This window comes from Nerophis lumbriciformis, linkage group LG32 (genome assembly GCF_033978685.3).
Source record: "Nerophis lumbriciformis linkage group LG32, RoL_Nlum_v2.1, whole genome shotgun sequence".
Taxonomy (NCBI): Eukaryota; Metazoa; Chordata; class Actinopteri; order Syngnathiformes; family Syngnathidae; genus Nerophis; species Nerophis lumbriciformis.
Window position 1 is genome coordinate 10,396,499 of NC_084579.2, and position 12,358 is coordinate 10,408,856.

The window sequence follows — 12,358 nt, forward strand, 5'->3', positions numbered from 1 at the left end:
AATTGTAAGTTTATCTTGTGTTTTTTGTTGATTTAATAAAAAAATTAAAAAATAAAAATAAATATATATATATATATATATATATATATGGTCCCCAACCATCGAGCCGCCCAAGAAATTATAAAAATATATAAATAAATTTAAAAATAAATAAATATATATATATATATATATATATATATATATATATATATATATATATATATATATATATATATATATATATATATATATATATTTATTTTATTTATATATTTAAAAAAAAATTTTTAGTACATTTTAAGAAATTATACAAATATATAAATAAAATATAAATATATACATATATATATATATATTTTTTTTTTTAGTAAATTTTAAGAAATTATAAAAATATATAAATAAAATATAAATTTATATATATTTTATTTATATATTTGTATAATTTCTTAAAATTTAGAAGAAAAAAAAAAATATATATAAATAAAATATATATATTTATATTTTATTTATATATTTTTATAATTTCTTAAAATTTAGAAAAAATAAATAAATAAAAAATATTAAAAAAAAAAAAAATATATATATATATATATATATATATATTTTATTTATATATTTTTATAATTTCTTGGGCGGCCCGATGTTTGGGGACCACTGATCTACAGTAGCTAGCGCCTAGTGGCTGTAGGCAACCTCTGCGTTGCACAATACACCTGTTCATAAATGACCATGTGGTCAAAGTGTGTGATTGTGTCGTGATGCAATCTTGCAAAGAGCAAAAGAGTAAAACCTATAATTGAGCTGTGGAATGCGACTCCCCCCCTCGACGCCCCCGCCCGCCCTATTGTTAGCACGGGGTGCATGTTTGCATGTTGGATTATTGTGAAGTAGCAAAGTGGTGGCGGTGCCTGGAGGTGTGAGCTCTAATCGCCCTTCATCACCTGATGTGATGCCCGCGGACTGAGCCCGAGTAATATACTTCTAGTGTTTGTCTTTTCAAACACACACGCACACACACACACACACACACACACACACACACACACACACACACACACACACACACACACACACACACTAATAATAGCAGACTCTCAGTTACCAATTATAGCACGTCCAGAGACACACCTAAATGATGATCTTGAGCAACAGTCTTTTTTTTTTGCAATTTGGCCTTTTTGCGACCTCATCCTATGACCCACGTTAGTACAACACTGGCTGACAAATGGAGTTATAGAGTAAAAAGGCAATCTATTGTAGAGATGACCGATAATGGATTTTTTGCCGATATTCCGATATTGTCCAACTCTTAATTACCGATACCGACATCAACCGATACCGATATATACAGTCGTGGAATTAACACATTATTATGCCTAATTTTGTTGTGAACAATGTAACAAGGTTTTCCAAAATAAATCAACTCAAGTTATGGAAAAAAATGCCAACATGGCACTGCCATATTTATTATTGAAGTCACAAAGTGCTTTTTTTTTTTTAACATGCCTCAAAACAGCAGCTTGGAATTTGGGACAAGCTCTCCCTGAGAGAGCATGAGGAGGTTGAGGTGGGCGGGGTTGGGGGAGTGGGGGTTAGCGGGGGGGGGGGGGTGTGTATATTGTAGCGTCCCGGAAGAGTTAGTGCTGCAAGGGTTTCTGGGTATTTGTTCTGTTGTGTTTATGTTGCGTTACGGTGCGGATGTTCTCCCGAAATGTGTTTGTCATTCTCGTTTGGTGTGGGTTCACAGTGTGGCGCATATTTGTAACAGTGTTAAAGTTGTTTATACGGCCACCTTCAGTGTGACCTGTATGGCTGTTGACCAAGTATGGATGGCATTCACTTGTGTGTGTTGAAAAGCCGTAGATAGTATGTGATTGGGCCGACACGCAAAGGCAGTTGGCGCTCTGTACTTCTCCCTACGTCCGTGTACACAGCGGCGTTTTAAAAAGTCATAGATTTTCCTTTTTGAAACCGATACCGATAATTTCCGATATTACATTCTACAGCATTTATCGACCGATAATATCGGCAGTCTGCTATTATCGGACATCTCTCTATTGGAAATGAAATGTATTGGTTCTAGAAGGTCATCCTTTTAGCTGGTTTAGCTTCCAAGGTGAGGGTAAATAGCCTGTAGTGTATAAGGCGAGTCAAACATTAATATAAATGTCGTCTCAGTTTAATTCCAGCAAATCTTTGGCTAACTGCCAGATGTTTCAATAAATGTGGTGCTCACATGCCATCAGTTGTACTCGGACAGTACTACACTTTAAGAATCAACAGTATATGTGAATAAAACATTATCCTTTATTGGGTTTATTTGGTTAAATAATTGGTTTGTCATTTCTGCAATGCACAATGGAAGGAATAATAAGTGTATTACTTAGGAGGTTGTCATAATCTTAATATTATTTTCTGGTATTTTGTTTTATTTCCTGTCCGGCCGGCGCTTTTTATTTTTGTTTCCATTTCCTGTTTGCCCTCTTCTTGCCACCGTTTCTCCTCTCTGAGCGCTGGCTCCCTCACCCGTCCCTTACTGCCAATTAGAACACACCTGTTCCCGGTTGCCAATCCGGATGCTTCGTATGCCAGTGCTGTCCTCTGGAAGGGTCTGGATCATTGTGCTTTGTACATCCCTGTTGAATAACTTTCCCTATGCTTCCTGTTTTTTTCCCTTCTGGTGCACTTCCCCGCTGCACTGTTTATCGTATGACAAATGTCACCATTTTGCAGTAAAAAAAAAGTAATCATTTTACAAAAACAAGTAATACATTTACGAGAAAATATTGCAATATCAGAGAAACAGAAACATATGAGCATTTTTTTCCCAATTTTATAAGAAAAAAGTCGTGAATTACATTTACCGGCACGTTGTCTGCCGTCTCTGCATCCTGGGTTCATGACTAACACTACTGTGACACGAAACATAAAGGGTTGTATTTTGTATTGGACAGGATCAGTTTGACATTTATTCTTCATTTATGAACATTTTTACATAGAGTAACACAAGTAAAAATGTATGAAAAACTAAAAATGAGTAATACATAATAAATAATACATTATTAACTAGAGATGTCCGATAATATCGGCAGTCCGATAAATGCTTTAACATGTAATATCGGAAATGATTGGTATCGGTTTCAAAATGTAAAATTTATGACTTTTTAAAACAAAATTGGTCAATAGCCATACAGGTCACACTAAGGGTGGCCGTATAAACAACTTTAACACTGTTACAAATACGCGCCACACTGTGAACCCACACCAAACAAGAGTGACAAACACATTTCGGGAGAACATCCGCACCGTAACACAACATAAACACAACAGAACAAATACCCAGAAACCCTTGCAGCACTAACTCTTCCGGGGCGCTACAATATACACACCCCGCTACACCCCCCCGCCCCCACCACCACCACAACCTCAACCCCGCCCACCCCAAGCCTCGCCCACCTACCATGAATTGATTTACGTGGACCCCGACTTAAACAAGTTGAAAAACTTATTCGAGTGTTACCATTTAGTGGTCAATTGTACGGAATATGTACTGTACTGTGCAATCTACTAATAAAAGTTTCAATCAATCAAAAAAAAAAAACTCAACCTCCTCATGCTCTCTCAGGGAGAGCATGTCCCAAATTCCAAGCTGCTGTTTATGTTGTAACACAACATAAACACAACAGAACAAATACCCAGAACCCCTTGCAGCACTAACTCTTCCGGGCTGCTACAATATACACCCCCCGCTCCTTCCTACCCCCCCACCACCTCAGCCCCGCCCACCTTAACCTCCTCATGCTCTCTCAGGGAGAGCATGTCCCAAATTCCAAGCTGCTGTTTTGGGGCATTTAAAAAAAAAAAATGCACTTTGTGACTTCAATAATAAATATGGCAGTGCCATGTTGGCATTTTCGTTCCATAACTTGAGTTGATTTATTTTGGAAAACCTTGTTACATTGTTTAATGCATCCAGCGGGGCATCACAACAAAATTAGGCATAATAATGTGTTAATTCCACGACTGTATATATCGGTATCGGTTGATATCGGAATCGGTAATTAAGAGTTGGACAATATCGGATATCGGCAAAAAAGCCATTATCGGACATCTCTAATATAAAGTAATATAAAGTACTGTATACCAAACAAACATAACAAGAAGGCGATGACTCAACTGTTTCTTTATTAACAAGCCAAAACAACAATAACGACAAGCTATACAGAAGTCCCTTTGGTGCCCTCATTAACGATCAGAAATCCCCCAAATCCTTAACTTAAACAACCATATTGCTACAAACATAACTGTTTTTAAAAGTATACTTACTTTCAATTAACATCGAGAAGGTCCTCAAGTTCCACTGTACATAATGACACTTCATGTACAATATACAGTACAGGCCAAAAGTTGGGACACACCTTCTCATTCAATGTGTTCTCTTTATTTTCATGACTATTTACATTGTAGATTGTCACTGAAGGCATCAAAACTATGAATGAACACATGTGGAGTTATGTTAGGATCGTGACGAGAGTGCGGAAATATGACCACATCACACCAATTCTCAAATCCCTTCCTGTTCCACTCAGGGTTGAACACAAAGTCTCCCTACTAACCCACCAGTGCCTCCATGGAAATGCCCCCCTCTACCTCAAAGAACTACTCACCCCCAAATCCTCCACTCGACACCTCCTCTCCGGACAGGCTAACCTCCGAGGACAAAACTACGAACAATGGGAGACCGGGCTTTCTGCTCCGCCGCTCCCAGTCTGTGGAACGCTCTCCCTGACCCCCTGAGGGCACCACAGACTGTGGATGCTTTCAAAAAGGCTTAAAACCCTTCTTTTTAAAAAAGCCTTTTTTTTTTAGATATATGCATACTAGTTCTAGCTATTTAGCTGTTCTAGTTTTTATTTTTATTTATTTTTTATTATCTTTTTCTTTTTCTTTTTTTAATACACTGCAGCACTTTGAGGTTGTTTACTCTATGTAAAGTGCTTTTTACAAATTAAATCTATTATTATTATTATGTACTTAGCAAAAAAAGGTGAAATAACTGAAAACATGTTTTGTATTCTAGTTTCTTCAAAATAGCCACCCTTTGCTCTGATTACTGCTTTGCACACTCGTGGCGTTCTCTCGATGAGCTGCAAACACACCTGTGAAGTGAAAACCATCGAGAAGCTCATCAAGAGAATGCCAAGAGTTTTCAGTTATTTCACCTTTTTTTTGTTAAGTACATAACTCCACATGTGTTCATTCATAGTTTTGATGCCTTCAGTGACAATCTACAATGTAAATAGTCATGAAAATTAAGAAAACACATAGAATGAGTAGAAGGTGTGTTCAAACTTTAGTACTGTATGCGTAACGGATGCCAGCTAGTGTGGCTATGCAATAGTAATGTGTGTGTGAACCTCACTCCCTGACGCCTTAAGAGTCGTGCTGGACAATTAGCTGACAGATCAGGCTTTTAGCTCATTGCCCCTCAATCAGCGGTCTCCGGTTCAAGCCCGGGGCGGCACAAGACGGGTTCCATATGTGCGGACGCTCATGCACTCAGCTGTTGTGTACATTGTGTGTGAGCGAGAAAGAGAGAGAGAGAGAGAGTGGTAACACACACACACACACACACACACACACACACACACACACACACACAGACACACACCCTCCCACTCATCTCTCTTTGGCTGTCTCTCCCAGGCTGTCAGTGTGCGAGTAGTAGTCGGAAGAAGCGGAGCGCTCCTGAGAGCTGGACTGGTCTGGTCTTAAGTGCAGGAGGACACGCCGGTGGAGCCGCGCTACCACTTTGGCACAAGTGCTAAGTGCGGATTGGAAGGCGAGGGGAGGCGGCGGTGCAATGCTGGTGCCCGCCTGGCATGTGGTGGTGCTGCTGCTGGGTGGACTGGCATCACTGAGTCCAGGGTCGCACGGTGAGTTCCCATTTTCTAACAACTTGAAATAAAAAGCATGCGCTGCTTGGTATCTACCATGAGACCAGGTGCGCTTTTATCTGGCATCCACCCCCGCCCCCCTGCCACACACACACACACACACACACACACACACACACACACACACACACACACACTCCCTCCGCTTCGTGTTTTGAATTGTTTGAAGACGGACGGACAGTTGTCTTTTACCATGAATGCCAACAGTGTCCTGCTGTGCGCCCTGTAAGGTTGTGACAGGCGGGAGGGTCTGTGACCCCCGCCCCCCCTTAAGTGGCATTTGTTCTCCTCCTAGTTGGAAAAATGATTGACAGCTGGTAAGAATGAGAGTAAAACACTTACTAGCGTGCTGCCGCATTGAGCCGAGGGCTGGGCAATATGGCCGAAAAACTGTATCACCGTACAAGTTTGTTGTATCGCTCAATAACTATAATTATTGATATTTTTTATGATTTATGGAAAATGGCCATTCAATTTATTCCGGATAGCCCTTTGAGATGCAGCATCTCAATTTCAAGGGGGTCCCTATGAATGTGGATTAAATTCAAACAAAATTACAAATTCACAATTAATACTTTAAATAAAGGTGCAAAAATAAGGAATATGTAAGAAATGCTTAATAAAGTGTAACAAAATAGTGTGAAAGTGTGAAAATGTAAACAGAGAAACCTGACAACAGTTTTTTGCCAGGAAGTAACAGCTGTGTAACATTTATTTTGGTCTGTTATTCTTATTTAAGGATGGAAAATAGGTAATGTTATGAAATAATTATTTGAAAAAAAAAGAAATATATATGTATAGGTATATATATATGTGTGTATATGTATGTATACGTATATATATGTGTGTGTATGTATACGTATATATATGTGTGTATATGTATACATACGTATATATGTATATGTGTATATGTATACATAAGTATATATGTATGTATGTGTATATGTATATATACGTATATATGTATGTATGTGTATATGTATATATACGTATATATGTATGTATATGTATATATGTATGTATACGTGTATATGTATGTATACGTATATATATATGTATATATATGTATGTATATATGTGTATATATATGTATGTATGTGTATATATATGTATGTATGTATATGCATATATGTATGTATACGTATATACATGTATGTATACGTATATATATATATATGTATATATATATGTGTATACTTATATATATATATATATATATATATATATATATATATATATATATATATATATGTGTGTATATATATATATGTATATATACTTGTGTATATATATGTATGTATGTATACATATATATGTATGTATACGTATATATGTATGTATACGTATATATGTATGTATACGTGTATATATACAGGTAAAAGCCAGTAAATTAGAATATTTTGAAAAACTTGATTTATTTCAGTAATTGCATTCAAAAGGTGTAACTTGTACATTATATTTATTCATTGCACACAGACTGATGCATTCAAATGTTTATTTCATTTAATTTTGATGATTTGAAGTGGCAACAAATGAAAATCCAAAATTCCGTGTGTCACAAAATTAGAATATTGTGTAAGGCTAATACAAAAAAGGGATTTTTAGAAATGTTGGCCAACTGAAAAGTATGAAAATGAAAAATATGAGCATGTACAATACTCAATACTTGGTTGGAGCTCCTTTTGCCTCAATTACTGCGTTAATGCGGCGTGGCATGGAGTCGATGAGTTTCTGGCACTGCTCAGGTGTTATGAGAGCCCAGGTTGCTCTGATCGTGGCCTTCAACTCTTCTGCGTTTTTGGGTCTGGCATTCTGCATCTTCCTTTTCACAATACCCCACAGATTTTCTATGGGGCTAAGGTCAGGGGTGTTGGCGGGCCAATTTAGAACAGAAATACCATGGTCCGTAAACCAGGCACGGGTAGATTTTGCGCTGTGTGCAGGCGCCAAGTCCTGTTGGAACTTGAAATCTCCATCTCCATAGAGCAGGTCAGCAGCAGGAAGCATGAAGTGCTCTAAAACTTGCTGGTAGACGGCTGCGTTAACCCTGGATCTCAGGAAACAGAGTGGACCGACACCAGCAGATGACATGGCACCCCAAACCATCACTGATGGTGGAAACTTTACACTAGACTTCAGGCAACATGGATCCTGTGCCTCTCCTGTCTTCCTCCAGACTCTGGGACCTCGATTTCCAAAGGAAATGCAAAATTTGCATGGTTGGGTGATGGTTTGGGGTGCCATGTCATCTGCTGGTGTCGGTCCACTCTGTTTCCTGAGATCCAGGGTCAACGCAGCCGTCTACCAGCAAGTTTTAGAGCACTTCATGCTTCCTGCTGCTGACCTGCTCTATGGAGATGGAGATTTCAAGTTCCAACAGGACTTGGCGCCTGCACACAGCGCAAAATCTTCCCGTGCCTGGTTTACGGACCATGGTATTTCTGTTCTAAATTGGCCCGCCAACTCCCCTGACCTTAGCTCCATAGAAAATCTGTGGGGTATTGTGAAAAGGAAGATGCAGAATGCCAGACCCAAAAACGCAGAAGAGTTGAAGGCCACTATCAGAGCAACCTGGGCTCTCATAACACCTGAGCAGTGCCAGAAACTCATCGACTCCATGCCACGCCGCATTAACGCAGTAATTGAGGCAAAAGGAGCTCCAACCAAGTATTGAGTATTGTACATGCTCATATTTTTCATTTTCATACTTTTCAGTTGGCCAACATTTCTAAAAATCCCTTTTTTGTATTAGCCTTAAGTAATATTCTAATTTTGTGACACACAGAATTTTGGATTTTCATTTGTTGCCACTTCAAATCATCAAAATTAAATGAAATAAACATTTGAATGCATCAGTCTGTGTGCAATGAATAAATATAATGTACAAGTTACACCTTTTGAATGCAATTACTGAAATAAATCAAGTTTTTCAAAATATTCTAATTTACTGGCTTTTACCTGTATATATACATATATATATATATATATATACATATATATATATATATATATATATATATATATATATATATATATATATATATATATATATATATATATATATATATATACAGTCGTGGTCAAAAGTTGACATCCACTTGTAAAGAACATAATGTCACGGCTGTCTTGAGTTTCCAATCATTTCTACAACTCTTATTTTTTTGTGGTAGAGTTATTGGAGCACATACTTGTTGGTCACAAAAAACATTCATGAAGTTTGGTTCTTTTATGAATTTATTATGGGTCTACTGAACAAGTGACCAAATCTGCTGGGTCAAAAGTATACATACAGCAAAGTTAATATTTGGTTACAGTTCAGCTAAATGTGTTGGTTTTCTGACATGGACTTGTTTCTTCATCATTGTCCACACGTTTAAGTCAGGACTTTGGGAAGGCCATTCTAAAACCTTAATTCTAGCCTGATTTAGCCATTCCTTTACCACTTTTGACGTGTGTTTGGGGTGTCATTGTCCTGTTGGAACCCCCAACTGCGCCCAAGACCCAACCTCCGGGCTGATGATTTTAGGTTGTCCTGAAGAATTTGGAGGTAATCCTCCTTTTTCATTGTCCCATTTACTCTCTGTAAAGCACCAGTTCCATTGGCAGCAAAACAGGCCCAGAGCATAATACTACCACCACCATGCTTGACGGTAGATTTGGTGTTCCTGGGATTAAAGGCCTCATCTTTTCTCCTCCTAACATATTGCTGGGTATTGTGGACAAACAGCTCCATTTTCTCATCTGACCACAGAACTTTCCTCCAGAAGGTCTTATCTTTGTCCCAATACTCATGTTTTGATGAGTCAGTTTACGAGCGCGTTTCAATTTGCAAAAATGTGCTGATTAGCCCAAACGTGCATGGAAGTTGCGGATATTGGACAAAAGCTGCGCGTCAATTTCAGGGATCGGTTGAATTTGTGTGAATTGACTCAAAAGCAAAATTCTGGGACTGAAAGGTTGAGAAATACGCTCTTTAAGCTTCTTATTGCAAAACACTAATGCTAATGTTTTCTTTTCAACTAATCCCACCTTTCTTTAGTGTTTTTCTGCACAAATCCCAGTAAATGTTTGAGAGCAGCCCCCACCTCTCCAGCACAGACACACACTGTGGTGCACCGGTGTGGAATGGTGCTAAAGCTGTAGACCAGCTGTAAAGTCCAACACTGACACAGCCACTCTGAGCCCACTCCAACTTTCACAGTTGCTCGTGAAATACCGCAGCAATCACCAGGGAGGTCGCCTACAGCCATAGCGGTTACTGCCAGTCTTCTTTGGTGCTGATCTGCTGTCCAAGCTCCCAGCGACTGTAGGATATGTGTTTAGTTGAAAAGAGGAGAGTATTTGCGTTATTTCATGGCATAATGTCGATTCTCTTTTGCAATTTTTAACCATGTCTTTTTTGTTAGCTGCGTCCTCTGTGATTACCGTATTTTCCGTACCATAGGGCGCACCGGATTATAAGGCGCACTGCCGGTGAATGGTCTATTTCCGATCTTTTTTCATATATAAGGCCCACCAGATTATAAGGCGCATTAAAGGAGTCATACCATTATTGTTTTTTGGACAAGTTTCAGCCTGAGGGACCGTTTTCCACCTGGCGCTAGTGTTTGACTTGTCTTCATTTAATAGTGTAACATTGTTTTTGTGGGTGGGGGACAAAACAGCCTTTTTTAAAAATGCAGGTGACAGGATAGAATATACTTTTATAGGGGGTGGTATAGCTCGGTTGGTAGAGTGGCCGTGCCAGCAACTTGAGGGTTCCAGGTTCGATTCCCGCTTCCGCCATCCTAGTCACTGCCGTTGTGTCCTTGGGCAAGACACTTTACTCACCTTCTCCCAGTGCCACCCACACTGGTTTAAATGGAACTTAGATATTGGGTTTCACTATGTAAAAGCGTTTTGAGTCACTAGAGAAAAGCGCTATATACATATAATTGACACAATTCACATATATCCCACAATAGGGAGTTTGTGTGGTTGTAGGGTTTAAACCAAAAAGTAAGAACAAATGAAAACAAGAGCGACATATTGAAGAACACAAAGGAGAACATACCGTATTTTCTGGACCATAGGGCACACCGGATTGTAAGGCGCACTGCCGATGAATGGTCTATTTTCGATCTTTTTCATAAATAAGGCGCACCAGGTTATAGGGCGCATTAGAGGAGTCATTTTATTATTGTTTTTCTAAATGTAAAAGACTTACTTGTGGTCTACATAACATGTAATGGTGGTTCTTTGGTCAAAATGTTGCATAGATGATGTTTTACAGATCATCTTCAAGTTGCTGGTGTGTATAAGAGTGTTTCAGTAGTGTGTGTGAGAGAAAAACATTTCAGTTGTTTATGTGAGAGCATTTCAGTAGTGTGTGTGAGAGAAAAACATTTCAGTTGTTTATGTGAGAGCATTTCAGTAGTGTGTATAAGAGTGTTTCAGTAGTGTGTGTGTGAGAAAAAAACATTTCAGTTGTTTATGTGAGAGCATTTCAGTAGTGTGTATAAGAGTGTTTCAGTCTTGTGTATGAGAGTGTTTCAGTAGTGGGTGTGAGAGAAAAACATTTCAGTTGTTTATGTGAGAGCATTTCAGTAGTGTTCATAGGAGTGTTTCAGTAGTGTGTGTGAGAGAAAAACATTTCAGTTGTTTATGTGAGAGTGTTTCAGTAGTGTGTTTCAGAGTGTTTCATTAGTGTGTGTGAGAGAAAAACATGTCAGTTGTTTATGCGAGAGCATTTCAGTAGTGTGCATAAGAGTGTTTCAGTAGTGTGTATGAGAGAAAAACATTTCAGTTGTTTATGTGAGAGCATTTCAGTAGTGTGTATAACAGTGTTTCAGTAGTGTGTATGAGAGTGTTTCAGTAGTGTGTGTGAGAGAAAAACATTTCAGTTGTTTATGTGAGAGCATTTCAGTCGTGTATGTAAGAGGTAATTCTGAATAATGTCCCTGACGGCCCCTCATACGTTTCACTTCTGAGAGCCGACAAGTTGCACAGCGTTGAACGTAACTTCACGGAAAGGTCCAAATGATCGGAACAAACATCTTCAAAGAAAACACATTCAACAAAACACAGCCTACCATGCACTAAAATAAGCCTCTTTCAGTCAAATTGGGTTCGATATCTTTGGGTTTTTTTTGCTCCTGAACTGAGCAAGGTTCAGCCGTAAGTAACATACCATGCACTGTCTTGACTAAAGAAGCTTATTTTCACGAGAAGAAGGTAAAAGTATGACCGACCATATTTTTCTAATGTTGGCTCCGATCACTTGCCAGGTATCGTATTTTCCGGACCGGAATTATTTTCTGGATTATAAGGCGCACTGCCGATGAGCGGGTCGAGTCAGGTCTATTTTCATACAAAAGGCGCACCTTTTTGCACTTAAATGCGCAATAGGGCGCATTAAAAGGACTCATATTATTATTATT

General features: G+C 38.6%; 1 protein-coding gene across 5 annotated transcripts in view; it reads left to right on the top strand.

Moving 5' to 3' along the window:
* Positions 1-12,358, top strand: part of bmpr1bb (bone morphogenetic protein receptor, type IBb) — a 127,887-nt gene that overhangs the window by 73,928 nt on the left and 41,601 nt on the right. For all 5 annotated transcript variants that reach the window (XM_061926995.2, XM_061926992.2, XM_061926991.2 and 2 more), the window contains one exon: positions 5,689-5,918. In XM_061926995.2, coding sequence (XP_061782979.1) covers positions 5,846-5,918 — 73 coding nt within the window. In that variant the 5' untranslated portion in view covers positions 5,689-5,845. The remainder of the gene's footprint in view (positions 1-5,688; positions 5,919-12,358) is intronic.